This window comes from Choristoneura fumiferana, chromosome 6 (assembly GCF_025370935.1).
Source record: "Choristoneura fumiferana chromosome 6, NRCan_CFum_1, whole genome shotgun sequence".
NCBI lineage: Eukaryota > Metazoa > Arthropoda > Insecta > Lepidoptera > Tortricidae > Choristoneura > Choristoneura fumiferana.
In genome coordinates, this window is record NC_133477.1 from 13,507,437 (window position 1) to 13,530,221 (window position 22,785).

The 22,785-nt window shown below is 35.5% G+C and overlaps 1 protein-coding gene across 1 annotated transcript in view; it reads right to left on the bottom strand.

The window, feature by feature from the left end:
* Positions 1-19,778, bottom strand: part of LOC141429106 (uncharacterized) — a 36,584-nt gene extending 16,806 nt beyond the window's left edge. Inside the window, exon 1 of the mRNA XM_074089307.1 lies at positions 19,444-19,778. Coding sequence (XP_073945408.1) covers positions 19,444-19,513 — 70 coding nt within the window. The 5' untranslated portion in view covers positions 19,514-19,778. The remainder of the gene's footprint in view (positions 1-19,443) is intronic.
* Between the last annotated feature and the right edge of the window lie 3,007 nt (positions 19,779-22,785).

Here is a 22,785-nt window from a genome sequence, read left to right on the forward strand (position 1 = left end):
TAAACAGTCAAAATCAACAAACTTTTATATTTAGTACGCTAAAACATAGCCAAATGAGACCAAATTAACTCAACACATCTTAAAAAACTAGTTTTTTCAGTCTCAAAATTCAAGGTAAAGTTTAGTAAAAAGTTGGTACAATCACTATATATTTTCTAAAAGGTACCTTATCGTCGGTGGTAAAATATTTAGTGATTATGAAGTGATATCATTTGAAAACGACTAATAACTTACGATTAATTTTAATAGTCTTAATTTAAGAACACTGTAGTATTAAAACTCTTACAAAAACCTATAATTTTATCTCAACACACTAAATGATTAACGTATTTGAAAAGGTACCTTATTGTCGGTTTTAAAATGTTTAGTGACACAGTTAAGAATAAGATCTAAAAAAATGCTTTTGATTTGTAGTTGTAACTATTAATCGTTATTATTATTACTATAAATCAACCTCTAAAGACCAGCAGGTGGTAGGACCTTGTGCAAGGTCCGCCCGGATTGCTACCACCATCTTGCTCGCTAATCCTGCCGTGAATAGCAGTGCTTGCATTGTTGTGTTTCGGTGTGGAGAGTAAGACAGCCGGTGAAATTACTGGCATTTCAGATATTCCATCTTAGGCCTCTAGGTTGGCAACGCATCTGCAATCCCCCTGGTGTTGCAGGTGTCTAAGGGCGGTGGTAATCTCTTACCATCAGGTGACCCACTTGCTCGTTTGCCATCCAGTCGAATAAAAAAAAGACAAAGTGGCGTAAATCGTCAATAAGGGCCTTATCACACTAGCGATTCGCGGTAGAGTTGAAAGCGAGGCAAGCGAGGCGCTGCAAGCGTATAACGATTTCGCCGCAAGCGCGCAACGATGTCGCTGCTGCGAGCGCATGGCGAGTTCGCTGCTTTAGCGCCAAAAACGCCATATTGTAGACTTTCGTATAATAAATAGGGCGCCTTCGGCGCTAACGCAGCGAACTCGCAGCGACATCGTTGCGCGCTCGCGGCGATATCGTTTCATGCTCGCGGTGAAATCGTTACGCGCTCGAAGCGAACTCGCGCGCGCTCACCTCGCTTTCAACTCGCCCGCAAATCGCTAGTGTAATAAGGGCCTAATTGGCTACCGCCTAAGGGTGGCCAGTTATTGATGATTTACCTTACTCTAATGAAACGCATTTTATGATGATTCTTGACGTTTTTTACGCGCCGACAAGCACCGCAATGGCCCGCGTGGGAACTAATGCCCAAGCTCTCATTCTGAGAGGAGGCCTGTGCCCAGCAGTGGGACGTATACGCTAGGATGATGATGATGATGATGACGTGCCGACAAAGTACCGACGTCCGACACGTCTTCCAAACCGATACCGAGCGCACAGAAAGCATTCAAGAGCGGCACCGACAATAAGGTACCTTTCTTACTAAACTTTAAGGGAAGTTTTAACTCATAAAAAATCGATTTAAAACTTGTGTCTCTGTCAAATTAAAATTTATACCCTGCTTATTAATATAGAGTAAAAAAAGAAAAAATGATTTTTTTCGACATTTTACTTCAAGCGCGATTATCTCGGAAACTAGAACCGACAACAAGGTACCTTTTACCAGATAACGCCACAAATACTCAGTTACAGTGACAGTCATAAACGTCAGTGACGCGTACGTACAATGAAAGAAACTGGTTACTAAAATTGCTGGTTTTAGTAACCAGTGACGTGATTCTTGTCACCAGTTTCGTTTCGTTTCGCTCAAATCACGTAACGACCCATGCCTAAAATAGGTGATCGAATTGACATGAAATTTAATACTGATGATGTACAATCAGCAAAACAGCATGTGTTATTTTTTCTAATTTTGTTATCAGTTTAAGACAATTACTTATGCTCTATACTTTGGTAATACAAAATAACATTAATAAACCTACTACTACTACACTTAGCAAAATTTAAAATGTACACCTCAATACGGCAGTAGTGTTTAAACTATGCCTTAACACAGCCAAGAATTAGCAACCTTCTTGTTAAAACCAAAGTCAAACTTGAAATCAAATTCATTCACGAAGTCTACACTACGCTACCTTCAATATCATATCATACTTCAGACCTTTCCTATTTACATAAATTAGAACACTTAGTTAGGAAGGGACTGGTTTAATATTCAGAACTTTGGGACGTAATTCCTATTTAATTTGTTACCAAGTTTATAAATTACATTTGATTAAAGTGTAATATTTTGACGCTAGATGTCTACTTGAGTTGATGATTTGACAAAATGCTGTGTTATTTAAAGGGACGCACAGTTTAAAGTATCAGATATTTTGCTAAACGTACAAAAGAAAATCTTTTTTATTTTCTAGCCCTGTTAGTTTTGTTTTTCATGTTCAATTCAAAAGAACCTCTTGAGTGTCAGAAATTAAATTCAGAAATTATTGGATTTGCATAAATTAAAGTCAAACCAATCAAGTAACTGACAGTTATTTACTGGACCACTTCGAATTCTGCTGTGTTCTCGTTCAAAGTCTTTAGTGACTTACTGTTCTCTGAAAATGATTTATGTCCCCCCTTTTATTTGGGTAAGTTTACGAGTTTAGTCAATAAGATAGAAACATCATTCTAAACATCTGATGCTATCAGATCATCAATATGATGGTATGTTCCCAGTGCCATCTTTCTGATGGTGAACCTTTAAACTAGTTTATTAATTTTATTATATCATGTACCTACCCGAATATAGCTAGCAAGTCCAAACTTTGTTTTAAAGATCCTATTACAGGGCGCACTATGTAATTTAACACTATCATTATACGTGTAGGAAAGTCTCAGACGGGTCTTTATAATAAAGCATTTGGCGTCCAGGTGCTCTAAGCAATGTGTCTCAAAATCTGTAACAACCTTATTTACAGAGCTGCATAATTCTAGTCCTGTTTCGGAAGATCATTCCATCTCTCGCGTGGGATGTTACGAGTACATGCAATTTTTATATATTGCGACATTGCGAGTGATAAGACCTTGTGTCCTATCAGTATTGTGTAAGAACCGGGTCGTTATCATCATCTTTCACGCTAATCTTGCCACCAAGATGTTACAAGTACAGACAGAATTACATTTGTACCCTAACAGATAAAGCCAAACCGACACAAACTAATAAACTTACAATAGCTGAGTTACGCTATAGTGCTCCTCTCATGCATCTGATCTTCCACTACTCTCTTGCGCTCGGTCATCAGGCGCACTACAATAGTCCCAAACAGTTCGATGACCCAAATACTAGTTTTCCACCATATTAATAAACCATTCTTATATTACATCACAAAATATGTAAAAAGGTCTTGGACATAGCACATACAGAACCTTGAAGGCCCTACTGGAAAGTAAAAGTAAGTGGATAACGAGAACCATCATAAATATTTTTGAGATCTCTGCAAGGCCGAGGCCCTGAGCACCTAAAGATCCTAAAAATTCAAATTCAAAACACACACACACACACACACACACACACACACACACACACACACACACACACACACACACACACACACACACACACACACACACACACACGTACATGCACACACACGTACATACACGCACACGTACAGTCAGCATCAAAAGTAGCTGATTATTTTTGTACTTTGTCGTTTTACAACCACGTACTTAGCGCAGAGTAAAAAGTAACCAGCTACTTTTGATGCTGACCGTACACACGCTCACACGTACGCACGCATACACACATCCTTAGCGTTTATACATATTTAATATTAGTAAGATGGTAGATGTGTGATTAAGGTCTACTTCAAAAAGCATTTGTGAGCTGCAGCCAGCGACGCGCGCAAGGAGCCCGTAATGGCTGCAAGCGACGGCTTCAATCGGATTCCTCCGATAAAATGAAAATGTTTGCACTCTAAATATTTGACCGATATTTGGAACGATCGCGAACGTCTTTTTTAAAAGTAATTTACTGTAATATTCCTAGATAATTTATTCGTGAACCGGAAATTCCAGTCCATTTACTCTACTTTAGCACTTTGGTTCGGCGGAGGGAAAGAAATGCTTTTAATAAAAGTAATTTCAGAACAAATTTACTCGATTTGCCTCGGGTAAAGGCTGAATAATAATTATGGCGGAGGGTTCCACAGTAATTTGCTTAAGTTGCCTTACTATAAACATTTCGACAAACCAGCACACTCCAAATTGTTATTCAAAATATTTTTTTGCTCGTATTCTTGCTGTTGAATATTCATTATTTCAATTACTTATTATTAAAATACTTCTATAGCAAAAAAGGCATATTAACGAGTACTACGTTTACTTTTATTTAACTTAATTCTAGGGCGTTCTCCTGAGTTATAGATAAGTACTTATACTAATATAAGTGTAGGTTCATATTTAAATATTGATTGGGTTTAAATTATGAGGGTAGAATAAACCACATCAAATTTAAGTTAAAACAGAGCAGCTAGCTTATGGAGCGGTTTCGTATATATATAAAAAATATTCATCTATAAAGTTAGAGACAGGGTACCCTTGTGTACGTATCCGGTTTTAGATTTGAAAACAAAAACAAAATGCTTTATGACCCGTATAAGGCATATAATTTATTTTTATTGCAAGGGTAGTTGTACCAAATTGTGTTCATAATAATAAAATTTAAGTTTGTACGTATTTGTAAATCTTTATTTGAAAAACTTGAGCACTTATTTCTATGTGCCATGAACAAGTATTTTGGGACTGGAAAATCACAAAATACTCGTATTTGGTAGAAATATAACAAATTACTGATATGAGTGCGAGCAGCCCGTCACGTGTGACAAGTGGCGTGAGCCATTGCCTTTACCTCGCCTCTTGAGGGTTGCCCACCATCCCGGTAATAATACTAATCAACATTTTTGCAAATAAGCCAACCTAAGCGCACACCGCCCTGGTATTACCCTAATTAAGTATTCCTATGTACCGCCCCACTGTAATTTACGGCTTCAACTCGACCTATAAATAAAACTAAGTTTATTCAAACAAAGCCCAAGGGCTTATCCTTATCTTTTATGACAATAAAAACAAAAGCTCTTGAAGTTTTGATTGTACCTATCATTAATACCGTAGGCAGAGTAAGACGTTTCCAACAAACTTTCTCGTTTTTATTCGTACTTTCATTTTGTTGATACTTTATTACTCGTACTGATCTAAATAAGCAAGGATTTTGTAATGACCGAATTTTAAAACTCAATTATCATTTTTCTTCGCAACGACAGAGGACTCAATAGGAGCTGGAAAAACGTGAAGTGTAGGTACGTGGTATCAAACGGTATCAATAGCAAAAAGGAAATTGTCGCCTGTTCTGGCTACAAGCCAGTATTCCACTTTTTTCCATCACCTAAAATATTACACTGGAGCGCAGACAGTTGTCTCAAGAATCTGAGAAAATATATTGCTTTGCGTTTATATCTTCAAATTTATTTATTATGATATCTTTGTGGTTGTTCAAATCAGCCCTTCGATTCATTATTCATTGTTTTTTTTTAATGTGAGAACACTTATTTGGATGAAAATTTATTTAAGAATATAAACTTATAGAAAATACAATCATATACCTAAGAGCTTATTTGGATTGCTTTGCGTACAAAACTCAAAAATTCTAAATATAAAAAGATCTTGTAAGTATGCCAGTGTGTCCACTTGGCCATTTCCTAAAAGAAGTCTAACAATAAGATATGAGTGTTAGGTAATATGACATCCGGCGTATGAAATGGTCATACGGAGATATTAGAACAAAATCTATTGGCCATCTACGTGCACTTATCGTTCCATTAGACGAAATTGTCAATTCGTATGCGGCAGTGACCTCAATCGAGTCACATAATGGCGCGGTCGGCATTTTAGAAGGACCACAGTAATTGCGACAGCCTAATGGATGGGATCATCACGAAGGGCCCCGGAATGGATTGACGTATCTATCTACTTTCTCTAGAGATTGTCTCAAAATCTTACTTAATTGTCACATAGCGTCAAACCACTTTAAACTAAATTGCTATCTCAATTCCATCTCAGATTTCGGAACACGTCATATTCAATTCCCGCTACCACGGAATGATCAGCGTGCTTACCTTTTTTCCCCTATATGCAATAAAGACGAAAACACAACAATTCAGAAAATGCTAGCAATCCCCATAAGTGGAGCTAGGGTATGTGGCTACACGATCCCTCTTCTACGTATATTACCGAATTCCGCTTACTACCCACTCCGTCGACATCTTGGCAACAATAAGTCAATAGCGAGTTCGCTTTATGACCCATAAATATCTTTGTTTTCTAACTACGTAAAGAGAGATTTTAAATTTTACTGTGATAAAATGGCAACTAACTAACATTATTGGGTCGTATAAAATGATGAGGTCTCGTAAACGTATATCCGAACGGCGATATCCATGTTTCACGCGTTTATGTGCGGGATAGACAATGTCGCACCGCGGACACGCTGTTTGCATATCAACATCCGCGACCCTTCACCCGCTTCACATACGTAAAAAAAGCGCAGTATATAATTTTTAACGGTGAACAACGTTTTAAATCCGTGTGCTTCCTTCTGGTACACTTTTCACAGAATAAACGGCCATCATTACAGTCGGTCGTTGCACACGAAAATTCTTTCATGTCCATTCAGTCGTTGGATGCCGAAGCAGTTTGAATAGTGCACCAGTGAAAATAATCGCCATAGTAAAGCACAATCGCTGGTTGGAAGGGTGCCAAGCCATCGCAACGTACGACCTAGGGACGTGGTTTCCTATGTGTTTCGTTTCGATAGAATTAACAATTTCCCTTGCGATCGGCAGGGAGTCGCGGTCTGCGTGCCCCTGCGCGTCGATAACCGTTCCAGATAAACTGTATTACGCGGGGCGTGGAAAAATTCGATCAGATTACTTTTTGTCTTTCAGCTACCTGATAGGTCTACGAATTAAACTGGCTTGTACATTTCCTAACCGTAAGTATCCAAAACCCTCGTTCAATAGTGGTTAGCACTCAACACCTGAAACCATAGTGTAAATAGAGTATTTATACCTACTATTAGATCTTGATGTTGACGTATTGCGTTCATGTTCAAAGGAATAGATTATGATTTGATTTCAAAGGAAATAAGAGTTTATCTACAAAGGTTTTGTTTATTGCTAACCCGTATACCAAAGTGTAGCAATTTTCTAAGATAAAAAAACCTCTGTATCATTCCAGAGCTTATATTGTGGTAAACAAGGGTGTTTTGAATCCATCTAAATTTCATCCAATTCCGACATTCCGATTTAGCGTGAAAGAGTAAGAAATATAGACACTAACTACAGACATGCTTACAAATTACTAACTTTTATCTGCGACGTGCTCGCGTGAACCATAGATAGTTGATTTAAAATTTTGAGATTGTACTAAATTCTCATGTGCATTCCTGAAAATCACATCGCGGTTTTAATTTATATTTTAAGAAAAACACCCATACAAAATGCCTTAAATGCCATGTCTCTGCATAGAGTGGAAATCAAAGGGGGAACCGCGTTATCACAGCTCATAAAAGTCATTTATTGATTGATAATTTCAAATATCTTATAATGTTGTGCACCAGACTCTGCAAATACTAGTCTACCTCCCGTTTTACAGCCATGGTTAAATTTATCCGTCAGTTAAAATTAATCAATTGGTCAATGGGTGTTGAAACAGCCCCTACATCTAATAAACTAAAGCGGTAAAATATTGTGAATTATATCTACGTAGGGGAGGGAGGGGGGGGTATGGAAGGGAGTTTCTCTTTCTCTCTTCCTCTCTCTGTTAAGAATAACTTTCACTGGTGCAGCTTTTTAAGTGCATTGCAGTTATTTTATATTAATATAGGCTGCTTTTGGCCCATAATCTATCTCTATGCCAAAAATCACGTCGATCCATCGCTCTGTTTCGACGTGAAAGACGGACAGGCATACAAACACACACACTTTCTCATTTATAATATTAGTATGGATAGGCTTGCGTTTGACTTCAATCACGCCTAATGGTAAGCGAAGATGAACTGTGCCGAATTCTGTACCTATCCAAGGCTCTGAACCGATCTATTACCTATCTTTTTTTCTTTGTTTAAAGTTCCCGTGGAACGAAGGAAGGTAAGCTAAAGCAAGTAATGAAAGGCATTGAAAGATATTATTTTAAGTGAGAACAATTTTACTTAAGTTATCTCCCCTAACTACATACAACTCATTTCATTGCCAGGAAGATCTCCTAAGACAGAAATTTAAGGCCATAACTATATTGGCACGAAGTAAATATAAAGTTGTATATCCGAACATAACTTGTCATACATAAGTTCAATTTGTATCGTAGCCAAAATAAAATCCACAATGTTAAAACTCCGCAGCAGCTGTTTTTATTCCGGTGCAAAAAGTCGTCTAACTAAAATATAAATTTAACGACATCGACTTTTTCGCAAAAGCCTTCAAAGGATAAAATAATGGAAGCAGTGATTGACTTCCTATTGATCTCTTAATTCCCTTTTGATGAAAGAAGTACTAATTTCCGAGTGCTAATGGATTTAATTTCATCCCTGTAGACAAATGACGGTGGGCCGGTGCGTGGGGTGCGACGGATTCACGATTTATTACATTTTTTTCATTCACCTTTGTCAGTGGCACATTGTTCGCGATGTCCGCGAAAAGTAAACAGACAATACAAGCCTGGCTCGCCGCCAACCGTCTCACGTTCTCAAGAAACGGCAAACTTCGTTTAATTTCGCCGACAATTGACAAAATTTAAATTAAAATTAATTAAAAGACGTTGACGAACTCAACAATGGATGTTGTTTCGAGTTGGGACTTTGACGGGATTAAAATGCCACGCCTTTGTAAATTACGGCTAAGATAATCCTTTTACAATAATCCCACTCAAACCCCACAATTTGTAAGGCAAGACACTCAAGCCGCGTCAAATTATCTCAAATTTGGTTAATTCCTTAAAAGTGGTTCGCTTTATGTCTTCCAAATCGCTTTATGTAAACTAACAAGATTATGCTCGAGTTGTTGCAGTTAATAGAGAAATATATTTTCATATGATTTTGATGTTTGCTTTTTTTAGGGTAATTTAATACACCAGCAGCTCATCGGTCGTTACTGAGTTAAGCTTATAACTTAATAACTTGCCTTACTTAAGCGCATATTAACGGTACGCATGTGCCTCACTATGATTCTATTAACATAAGTTAATTTATTCACTCAGAATAAACCTCTCTACCATTTAAGCATGTTAATTATTTTAAGCGAATCAGCCGTACACGGTTCAAGATATTATTTTACATTTGTGCGTCTATTTGATTTCCAATATAGATTTATAATTACTTAACTACAAATAACACAATAACCTAACAATCAACTATATGTATATTTTACTTAAATATGTGTTTGAATCCAGTTCCACAATACAAACCATCATGCCCCTTTGAACCCTTTTTGAAGCTTTCAATATACGAAAAATAAATTATAAAAAACATTGTCCACCTGTTAATAATTTACTGACATGCTTAATATTATGTAAAAGTTACGAATAAATATGTCAAGCAAACATAAATAATGTATTAGATAAGAGGCAGATTCAGTTTTTTCTATCTCGCGTAACTATGTTATTGTCCGGGATAATTGCCCGGGAATAATAATCCCACTTTTCCCGCTGCAAAACTAAAGTTAAATCAGGGTGCTACGAACTCTGCTACGGCGTAGCGCTACATGATTTCTCGTAGCACAATCGAATTGATACTCAACACTCAATATTTTTTTAGCTGCAGAGAGCATGAGTAAATAAGTGTCTGAATGCGTAGAAAAAAAAAAATATTGAGTTTTACAAACCTAACTTGTTTTTGTTCCTTGTTTTTGTTGACAAAAATCCGTTACCAAAAACGAATAAGACTTTTTTCAATTATTAAGTCAGATTTTCTTATTCATGAGCATTTATTAATTTAACGATCGTTTGTTTTCATTCTGTAATTTCAACATAAACAAAGCATACTTGCTATAACCGCTTGCTAACTTTTATGAACCAGCAAAACTTTCTTAAAACATCATTCATGTAATAAGTGTGTAGGCATCAACTTTAATTGTTTGTTATAGTAAGGTTGCTTGTGATATTTCCAAGTTTTGGTAAAAATACAAAATAAAATTATCGATGTTAAAATATTTAATGAATAGTTTGTCATAAAAATAAGGCGCACCCACTATCCTCCTATTATCCTGAAAAAAAATTCAAAGTTTCTGCGGGAGCGACAAAGGAATTCTTCACATCAAAGTAGTGTGTGCAATAGAAAGTAAAGAATACTTGTATTGCGTAAATTGATTCTTGGTTCAAGTCACTTGACACGAAAATAAGCCAGTAAACGATTATAAATTCAGATGACAAGCCACGTATGGCTTTTACCGAACGGCTGACTGAAACCAAATACCCTTGACGACTAGAATTGGCACACGTATTTAATTTGCGAGGTGCGGCTCGAGAGAAATTTCACGTTTAAGGTGATTACCATATTTACGACTCGGTGTCATTATTTAGCTCTAAAATAGTGCCGTGAATAATAATCGAGCGTACCTAGTTCTGTTTGGTTTGACATTTTAACCCAGGGCGTTCACCGTACGCGGCTATTCAGAGTATTTTCTAATGAAATATAATTTATTCAGGTTTCCATCGTAAAATAATGTTTTTAAATTATAAATTACAATGATTGATGTCTAAAACATTATTTAGACGGCGTGTGAAATAAAATGCTGATTTTGTTACTTTGCTGGGCCGCTCTATATGAATTCATAAATATCGACCATATCGATGGTATTGTACCTACCGCATTCGTATGATATTTCACGTATCACCATGGTTTCCGTTTAATACGCTAAAAATTGTTTCATTCTTATGGATTCATGGAGTATGTTCCCTGACCAGGTGAAAAGCGGACAGTGATACTATATGTTAGGTACTGCGTTTCGTGGTACAGGGTGGGGTGAGCGACACTGTTAGATAGAGATAACAAACCTGTTTTAACATGTTTACTGTTTAGAATGAAAATAATATTTTAATCATCATCATCATCTCAGCCGTAGGACGTCCACAGTTGGACATAGACCTCCCCCATAGACCTCCAGTTGCTTCGATTGGAAGCGGCCTGCATTCACCGTGAACTCGTGGCATAAATAAGAGTACCTAAACCTAAAGTCATTCGTCCATCCCGTTGGCGGATCTCCACCAAACTTAATCTTACACAATAATATTTTATTTCATTCATTACTACGATTCATCATTTGTGTACCTCACCAAAAATGGCTGGTGATCACACTGACCCCTGTTATTATACTCGTAGTATGTAGACACAAAAAATACTGTTATTTTTTGGCCTGTCCTAGGAACATAGTACAGCCTTGACACGAAAATACGCAGATGAAAGGGTTTTAAAAATAAAGCTTACGTCTTACTCTTTTTGTCAGAAATTCAAAACTAACGCATTTATCACTAGCATCATTTTTCTTCCTTTACAAATGAATAAAAGCTTTGAAAAACCCAATGTTTCCATAGGTACGTGACACACGGTATTACACGCTTACAAAAAAGAAACCTTAAATTTCACCGCTAAAAATAAATTATACCTATTTAGTATAAATATCAACAAAATGTTTACGCACCGCGAATTTCCTGCTCCATCTATCTATGTATTTATACGGCTTGTGTTTATTTGACAAGGGAGATAGCTGCGCCGTAAAAATGTTTATGAGCAATATCGAAACTCGGAACGCCCTATATCATCTGTCATTGGCCAGACGATGTTTCAATTTAAACGTAACCATTAAAAGCCGTTCTAATTGTTTCTAACTCACATTTAAAAACCTGCTAATTACGCAAAAAGGATATTACAAAAGGGTTATATGTTAGGTATATTACATAGATCCGTTTCATAACCAAAAGTCAAACGAGCTTTGAATTTTCATTATATTCCAATTTCCGAATCGTATTTTTGACTAGATGAATTATTTAAATGTGGGATTGTCTATCATACCTATTTTAAAAAATCAGAACAAAATATGGGAAATAAAATGATGGAACTCATTAAATATGTGTTTTAATCCATTTTAATTAGGAGTAACCAAGGACGTAAACACACTCAGCACTCTAATTATTCCAGGTAGATGAAAATTCATATTAGATTGTGAAAGCTGGGCGTAAAAAAACTGTCTTGTCATTATTATAATCTTTAAATGTTAATACCTATGTAAGTACATAATATATAAATGTACCTACGTGGTTTACGAAATTTGCAAGTTGAATTCCACTCACTTGTAGTGTTTGGCTTAGCTTGAAATTTGGTACGTGCGTAGAAACAACAATATAAGAACCGTACAGTCACCAAAAAAATGTACTGAAACTGAAAATTGAAAAAAAATATGATTATATGGCAATTTAAGTGATTTAATTTTTTATACTGTACCTACTTGGGCGAGCGAGTTTTGCTTGGAGTTCTATTTTTGTCTAAAACTCGAAGACACGTTTTCCAAGAGATAAGATTAAAGGTAAACTGATTGTTCGCCCCCGAAAATCTCCGCATAACAAATTTCGTCAAAACCGTTAGAGCTATTTCTGAGATCCCCAAAATAAATATATACTTAAAATGAGCGGCAAAAAATCTAACCCTCAAATGTATGCAATAATAGCTAATTTTGTATGGAGTGTGGGCCAAATTTTGCGCCGCTGAGTACATATAGGTACACTGCTCGTTTAAAAGTATGAGATAGATTATTAATAACTGGCTCTTAACATTGTTTGCCTCCCGTGGTAAGTCCACACGTTCCCGGGATAAAATATAACCTATGTTACTCACTGATAATTATTTAAAACTTTGAACAGGTGACAGAATCAAATCTGTAATTTAAGGTAAATTTATGTATTACAAATAAACAAACAGGCTCACAATCAAATCTTTTTTTTTATAAATTGATTTAGACAAAACGGACCAACTTCTTTGGACATGTATAAATTATACCCGTCAAAATCGAGTGAGATGAAAAGGAAAGTCGCTCAAACCGTAGCAACTCGCATTGAAACTCCGCGAAATCTTCAGGTTCAAAAGCGAGCCAATCAACTTTGAGCATCTCGAGAGCCAGTTAAAATAATGTGCTGCACTTAGTCAGGTATTTTAGGAGGAGTGGGCGTTCACGGGCTATCGACCTTGTTTGATGACTGGGAGAGATTTATTGCTCCATTTTCGTTTATTCGAATCGGGAAGACGCGGTTTTTATAGCGGCGCAGGGCATCCGTCTTGGCATTAACGTAAGTGGCGTCGTGTTACTATAACGATAACGATAACCAATGACAAATCAGCTGTCAAATCTCCGGGTAAGTAAATTTCTGTAAGCTGAAATTTAAATAGCTTACTTACTCATAGCGTTAATTGCACCAAGTTAGGTACTGGAATACATAACTGGAACCAATATCAATATTTACTTAGTAAAACGTAGAATGTAACGTACTAATGAACAATAAAAAAATACTTTGCTCACCCGCAAATTCGCGGAACGTAGCTAACGCCAGAGAGAGAGAGAGAGAGAGAGAGAGCAACAACTGTTAAGCAACTCAATTTCGGTTTTACGGGATGACCGTAAAAGTAAAAATTTGGTATTGAAATAAAAAATACAAAAAGATTCTAAAAACGGTGTACTGCCTTTTCGGCGAAATATTTTTCGCCAAATTTCACTTAGCAACCAACCTTTCGCCGAAGTTTCATTTGGCAAACCAATCCTTGGATAACTTTGCTTCGCATTTTTCTTATTTCGCAACATTTTTATATTGCAAATTTTACTTCATCACACTTTTATGTGGCAAACAATTATGTAGCAAATGATGGCTAAGGCAAATAACAAATAGTCAAATAACATTTAGCCAATTTTTACATATAAGGTAGGTAGGTATATCAGTCATGATATATAAATAAAAAGAATAAATGTTAAATTATGTGGCGGTGAGCGAGCGAAGCGAGCGAGCAAGACGAGACTAGGCAGAAGCGACTTGGATAGGTTAGGTTCAGAAGGCTAAGGCGGGAGCGAAGCGTAGCGTAGCTTCCGCTTTAGCCTTCGATGTTAGGTTTTTTTTGTAACAGAACGGAAAAAAATCTTGGCTTGCTTGCTTGTTTGCTTGCTAAATGAAGGAATGCCAATCAACGCATTTGACGAAAACACAATTGACATCTTAAAAAATCCCAGGTAATAATTTGCATAATAATCATTTATCAAATCATTAGTTGGAAATGATATCAGTGCGCAATGTTGAGTTGGGAAATGAAATTTCGCCTAAATAAAAATATGGGATAAATAGTTTGGGAGTTCATAATTTGCTAAATAGTTTTCGCCAAAACATTAGTAAACCCTAAAAAACCAATCTTAATTTGATTGCTTAGAAACGATATCTCTTGTCCGGGTGAGCGGTTAGTTCCAAAGGAATGCCGAAAAAGTTTGAGGGCTTACGGCATAGATGTCGCTAGCGTCGCTGCTTAAGTGACTAAGTAAGAAACACAAGCAGAGATATGAGGTGCATAGGGAAATTCGTGTCGGTACCGTTGACCATCAGTGGTGTAGCGGTATAGCACGCGGTACGGATTACCGAGGACCTGGGTTCGATTCCCAGTGATGGTCTTATTTTTCTGTTTTTTCTGTGCATCTATATTTCAGTTTGTATTTTCAATAACTGTTAAGCAGGGTCTACGGATGAAGAGGCCAGAGAGCCTAATACTAATTATTTGAAAATCAATCAAAAGTGTTTCAGATATCAGATACTTGACTGATTACCACTGTTAAAAAATTTCATCAAAATTTGTGATTCAAAATTTAATCGTTTTTGACTGTCAAACAAAATTAAAAATACCCTGAAAAACATTTACAGGAGTGTTGAGTCACTCAAACTAATCTAACCACCTACTGAAATACTCCGGATTTATTTTAAAAGACCTTATTTGATATCTTTTTGGGGTCTTTAACTATCAATAATCACATGTCAGGTACTTGTACATTTTGTTTACTGAACTACTTATAAACAATTACTTTGCTCACCCGCGACCTAAAAAAAGTTCAAAGATTGAAGGTCGCGGATGAGCAAAGTAATTTTGTTGTTTATAGTTCGGATATACCCTCAAAGTAACGCCTGATTCAATAAATTATTTATGCAAATGCTGTTAAATTTAGAATAAAACCTAGTATTAGCACAAAGTAAAATTTGCAGTGTTAGCTTTAGCTTTATAATCAAAGCTTTAACTCCAAAATAAGTATACAAAACAGTGAGAGAATAAAGTTACATGAAAATGTAAGTAGATACAAAATTTTCCAAGAAACAGACGTTACCTTTTTCCTGAGTAAGTGTAAGAAAATATATCCCGGCTGTAAATTACGGAGGTAAACAGCTGTAGAGTAGAATCGAATTCAGATGTAGATAATCGATTTTAGCTGTCATTTCGGTTAGCTATCATTAACTTAATAGGGATGTGCTTATCCCATCTCTAAGATTTCGGATCCGAGAGCCCTCGGGGCATTTTATGCCAGTTGTGCACAATTCCCGTTAGTAGAATAATCTTGTAAACATGGGAACGAGATTGTTCTTGTTTCTTTCGTCCAATTAAAAGTTTCCGTAGTCAGCGGGTTGATGCTGCGTCAAGTATTTGTTTATTGATGTAACTTGTTATAAATGGGTTGTTTTAGGGCAAAGAATAAAGTAATACATACGTACGTTATGTATAATTTTACTCAAAATGATATTATAAGTTATATTTATGTAACTTTTCAATACAATGAAACTTTGATATTAATTAGATATCTTAGATCAAAAATATTAAGTATCTACTTTTATGATTATTTATGCATTATTTATTATCATTACCCGTTAATAAATTGGGCCTATTTTTAAAATATTTATCGAATGGTATCATGTTTTGAAGGAAAACTTTAATGAACCAAAACGTAGCTAGTCCTAGCTACTCTGTAATTATATTGTTTTATGTGGATGTGGAGGAGGGCGGGTTTTTGCATGAATTCTTGAATATCTCGCATTGAAACATTGTGCAATATTATCAACGTAAATTCCAATTAATGTAAATATTTTATAGCTGGTAAATTTTAGGTTAAAACTATTATAAAGCATCACTAATGGTGCTATCATTTTTACGAACTTTCGTATGGTTTCGCACGCTCGTTCATTAGAGCTATTACTGCATCCAATATTAATTTAATAAAGCTGACATCATTTACTTAAAAGCAGGCATAGCCTTCTATCAATCAGCAAAAAAACGGTCAAGTGGGATATTAAGCAACCATACACTAAAAAGTGTCTATACATATAGTACCTATCTAAAAAAAAAGAAAAAAAGATAGGTAATAGATCGGTTCAGAGCCTTGGATAGGTACAGAATTCGGCACAGTTCATCTTCGCTTACCATTAGGCGTGATTGTAGTCAAACGCAAGCCTATCCATACTAATATTATAAATGAGAAAGTGTGTGTGTTTGTATGCCTGTCCGTCTTTCACGTCGAAACAGAGCGATGGATCGACGTGATTTTTGGCAAAGAGATAGATTATGGGGCAAAGAGTGACATAGGCTACTTTTGATCCCGGAAAAATTCTCAGTTCCCATAGAAACAGCGAGCGATAACCGAATTCCACGCCGGTGAAGCCGCGGGCAAAAGCTAGTCTCCGTATAAAAAAGCTTGCAATCATATAAACCTCCATAAAAATAAGGTAAAACGTTATTCAAATAATTAAATGACTTAACTCAATTTTATATCGAATCTGCAAGCGGCTATTGGATGGACGCGTTCAGTTATAAATTAATTGCTTTATCGCACCGGCGAAAATAACAACAAGAACTAGGGGAAACAGAGTAGCGTTAACGCTTTACAGCCTGCCTGGCCTCCAATATTCCCGACTTTTTCTTTTCATTGCGCGGTTTTAGTAGTGGCAGCGTCGCATTAGTGGTTACAAGACACGTAATGAACAAAGAAAACAATTTCGCTGCTAGAAATACAAAATTACATATTTTTACCATAAAACGCTGGCAAAACACGGGTGTTTTACAATCATTTACGTATAATAGTAAAATCACAGGCGTGTTATTACATATTTTTTTTCAAACCCGCGCGCGTAAAGTTGCATAATTATTGCGTTGTATTCAAATTCCGGGAATTCTTTAAAACAAAACCTCGCAAATCTCGCCTACGTAATTTCATGTCTCAAATCCTAGCACTTGAAATTTTTGGATTTTATTCCAATTCCGTGAGCACATCGGGATAAAAAGTAGCCTTATTCCAGACATCCAGCTATTTATGTGCCAAATTTCATCCAAATATCTCACACAAATGTTAACACATACCTATACAATACAATACAATAACTCTTTATTGCACACCAACACAACAAGCAGTACAGAAAACACAGGTATATACACAGAGATTTTTTGAGGTAAGCAATAGGCGGCCTTATCGCTTCAGAGCGATCTCTTCCAGGCAACCTTTACAATGGACAGAAGGAAGGAATAAATTACACAAACTTTCGCATTTATAATATTGGTATAATAGTAGGATATTTGTGACACTTTGATAATCCAAAATTGTAAAATTCGTGCATTGCTACAGAAATATCGCTGGAATTAATATTTCAAATATCCCACAAATTATTCCACCGTTAATTTTCGAATTATATTCCGAGCTTTTGATCTTGACATTCTTGAATATCGGCATTATCGGCATATTCCAGTGCGGATATTATACAGTCAACAATATATTTTAGTAGTAGTAGTATATTTTTTTTGCAATTTATAATTTGAAGACGCGTGAATCTTTAAGATCTTTTTTTAAGGAAACAGATATCCTAACCCTGCCGTCGCTTTATGATTTTGAAATAATCATGTATGTTAGGAAGAACATATGTGATTATCCCACTAACGTCGATAAGCCAAAGGCTACTAGAAACACAGGGAAGCTTAAAGTTCCATCTTACAGACTGGCTAAAACCAAAAAGTCTTTTCTGGGAAATTGCATACGTTTTTTAATAAAAATTCCAAAAAATATTATAAATGAAACGGATACAAAATTCAGATCTATTGTCAAGAAGACATTAATATCAAAGGCGTATTATAAAGTTAATGATTATATCATGGACAGGGATATTTGGAAATAATTCCGATCCGCATTAGCGATCCCTTCAAATAGCGAACCTACTGTGTTAAAAATAAAGTTGTGTTAAATACTTGTGATGTATACATATCATTTAATAATATTGTAAATCAGTTTTAAAAAAATATATATACCTCGTTGAGTTTCTTGCCGGATTCTTCTCAGCAGAGGTTTTTCCGAACCGGTGGTAGATTTTTTTTGACATTCATAAGTGCTTGTTATAGCCTAAATTGAATAAAAATATTTTGACTTTAACTTTGACTTATCCCTAGACAATTTTGATCATTTCAATTTACTTATCCATATTACTTCTGAGTAAAAAAAACATCAAAATTTGTCTAGGAATAATAATTATCCCAAGACTTTTATGATGTGTAGTATTAAGTCTACTCAAACGCAGATAAGTATACTGAAGTTCAAAAAGTTGGAAATTAAAACGACGTTATTTAAAACAAGTTTTAAAGTTTTCCGATGTGACATGAAAAACATGATTGCATTTTTTTCCATTCAGTCGTATTTCATTGTTAACAACCATTTGACACATTTCAACTTTTTGATCTCCTCCCAGATAATATACCTACCAACACTTTGGACAACTCAAGGTCAAAAATGTTAACACTACCACTTAACGGCTCCCACGCTCTTCAGATTTAAAGATATAATCTATACTCGCTATAAATTGCATAAAATACCACATAGATAGCAAGTAACTTTAACAATAGTGCAGCAGGAAATGCCAACTGATGATCACATCCTTTTTAATTCTAATTCGGGAATTCTGAGTGGATTTGTTTAGGTAGGTATATTTGACTAACATGTAAATCAAAAAATTAAAATGCATTGAAAACTTTTTTTATTCATTTAAATACTTACGTTAGATACTAGAAAAAGAGGAAGTTATAGAGGTAATAATAATAATATGGTAATACTGAAACGAAATTATTACGATGTATTGTCATTAAAAAAAATTGACGGTATCTCATTAATTTATTGTACCTATACAAAGAGATACAATAGTATCTTTATTGTGCAATTTTTAGAATTAGATGAATCATTCCTAAATTATATGTTAACGCGAAAGATAAGTCAAATATTTCTTTGAATGCTTGTAATACTTAATTAAAGCCAAATGGGTTTTTTTTATCGGCTAAATATACATTTTAACTGTCAGGAGTGGTACTTTGAGGTTAAATGTCATCATAATGTACTCGTAAATAGGTATGACATGATAAATTTGAAAGAAATAATTAACGACATATTATTTACTCACCACACAATGTTATAAGCGATAGAATCTTCATTTTGACGTTTTTATGCAACATTTTTCTAAAAGACAACATTAGTTCATCAACTTCACATGCACTTCAGTTAATTACAATTCCAGTAATTACTTAGTCACATTGTAATGATAACTTCACCGACGCCAAATTTTTCACAATCCTGGCAGCCATTAAAAAAAACTCAACAATTGAAACTGGTAGTTTTCAACTTCAATTTGAATTTGGAAAACTTTCGTTAATCGTCAGTTGTTTACAAATCACCGAACGCGATCATACTCCATTTTGGAATGAGCGCGGGCCGGGCGTGCTTGCCACGCGGAGGCCGGTCGCCGTATGTCCTTGGTTTTCCCGCTAGGGCAACGTCATGCGCACTGTGAACTCCCCCTAAAGGGTCCTTAAGTGGATTAAGTTTTTAAACTTTGACAATTGATAAAATGAGGTAGACTTTGTTAAGTGAAAAGTTGAAAATGAAACATTGTTTTGATTATTGTTATAAAATATCAGCGCCGAATCGAATTGGAAGCTGGATTATCTTTTGCGTCTTCATTTTCTTGCGTCGAACCCATGTCACTTTATTCTTATAGAGGGATAGGTACATTTTTGATAGTTTTTTTTTTATCTCGAAACGTCCGGCAATCTGATTAAGATGTCAGTTAGGGATGAGTAGGACATATTTTCGAAAGTAACTACTAATAGGTATACTTTACGGACCTCTATGTCTTGCTTATGCGATGATTTTAAGAAAATATCAAAGTTTTCAGTTCTAAAGAGCAAAAAGAGACTTGTATGACAGAGCAAGTAGGTAAAGGTGAATTTTTCTCCTGGGCCACGGCCATTAAGCGTTTTATGAGACATCGTAAGCTTACCTTCCTCGCTTTAAAAAATGTCTGTCTAAAATCCGAGTCACATATTTTTTTACAAATGTATGAAATTTTAGAGACAATTTTTCACCTGATTTTACTTGAAATTGTGCTTTACCCTTACACTTTGAAGTTAGATTTTCGAAATTCGTATAATGTCATTCCGTTCGTTCACGCTAATAATATTTAACATAAGAGTGACATGGATGGTAGGTACGATACGAATTTCTAATTTCGTAGTAGCGCCAGTAGGAGTAACAAATACATCCATTTTTTAATTACATGATTAATATAACATTTTTTACAAAAGAAATAAAATAATAAATAAAAGTAACTTACTTATTCTAAGCCTAAAAAACTATATTTACAAATATAACCCAGATCGCTATACTATATGGCAGTTTTCCCATAACGTAACGCTAACTTGCGTTTTCTCGTTGTATGGCAATGCTTAAGGGCGTTTTCTTGTACAGGTGTACCCTTTCTTTTTTTCCAATTTTGGAACAAATATGGCTTTTACTACTCAGAATCAAGAGCACAATCGATTCCGATAGTAGTTTAAAAAGATGTCCCCAAAAAAAATACAGTTTTGTTACGATTTTTTCATACACTCAGTATAGGCGTAACAGAACTGACTCATAAAATTTTGTATGAAAAAATGGGGAATTTTTTTAAACTATCGGAATCGATTGTGCTCTTAATTCTGAGTAGGAAAAGCCATATATTTCCAAAAAAAAAAGGAAAGGGTACACCTGTACACGAAAACGCCCTAAAACGTTGACCGAAGAAAGAGCCTCTGGTCACCCGTAGAATGGTGAAAATGAACGGTCTATATTATACATACCAAATTTCGTCAAAAATTCCGGGATGCCCCAAAACTACCCAAAACTATATTTACAAATTTCACTAAAACGTTGCAAAAAAACTCGCGCCAAATTTCATGTTACGGTGTAGCGGTTGTTGTTTTACGCACTACGGTTAGGTACATTTGAAAACATTAAATAGAAGTTAAGTTTTCATTTTTCAATTTTCTGCGTAACTTTCTTAATTTTTTTCCGTAACAACCTTCTGACTACTAAATATAAGAAAACTTTAAAAGAAAAGATGGATGAAATCGGTAAAGTCATTCTCAAGTTATGGCCAAGGGAAATAATCGTATAGGGAATCATTTTTGATACATAGACATAGAGATGTTTTTATCGTATACCTACCTGATTTCTCAGACAGACACGCAGACCAAACTGTAATGTTCGATTATACCTAAGTACCTTCCTAATGACGAATATCCCTTCACCTTCCTTGTAATAAAGCATGTGTTTTTTCCCACGCACTTTTTCAATAATACGTCCAATGATTGATCTTCCGATCATCCCATCGCTCCCACAGAACGGCCACTGTCATCTGGTTGGAATAATTTGGTATTTCCCCGTACAAAATGCTGTTCAAAACATGTCAGTTGCCCAATTGAAGTCAGATGGCGAAACGGGAAAAATAGAGCTGTTTGTTATTTACCAAGGATCACGTCATTTACGTCAGAAAAACCATTAAATCGCATTATATAAAAATATTTTTTTTAGTATTAAAGTAAAATAAGATCTTTTTTTACAATGTTACTCTGACTGTACGAACTCTCGATGCACGAACTTTTGACTAATTTATTTCCGCTTATTAATTAACCTAGGCTTCTAAAGGTAAGATTAAGTGATACTTTATAACTAAAATTTGTGACATGTCGATGGTTTCGGTATAATTCCAATTATACAATACTATTACTCAACCACCTAAAACAAACCTAAACAAACTTTAATTTTAATTATATGCCTCTGTACCAGGTCTCACTACGTTACGTAAACATTGCTGCTAGAGACATGTCAAACCCAAATGAAGTTCCGCTAACTTGGAGGATATTATGGAGCTAGGAAATTCTAAATTTTGATGTGTAGAGTTATTCGCCGAGTCAAGGAAAATAGAATATTATACTGAACACCTAAAGTGAAATTTACCTTTGTTCGATTAGCATCTAATTCTAACATCTGCCGTACTTTCTTGTAAAATATATAGACAGGTACAGTCAATCAAGCTGAATCACGTACCAGGGTGGAACCTTTGTGTTAGTACTAATGTCGTGTTGACATCCCATACATCTGCCAAAGAAATCATAGCGAAATTAGTTATGAAAATGTTCCACGAAATGGCACGTGATTCAGTTTCCTCGACTGTATTAGAAAAAGTACAGCCGTCATCAGATATTTCGGAGCGGCCAAGGTGTTTAAAAATATCGAAACATGAACTTTAATACCTTAATAATAATAAACCGCCGCTCCGAAATATCTGATGGCGACTGTACTTATTAGAATCATGCTTTGCTGTATGACTAAAGTGAGCACAGCCTACGTACCGACACTCCGGTTTTTTCTCGGGCTACCACTTGCTTTTTTTGTTATATAAGAAAGAAGCGTGATTTATTGACGT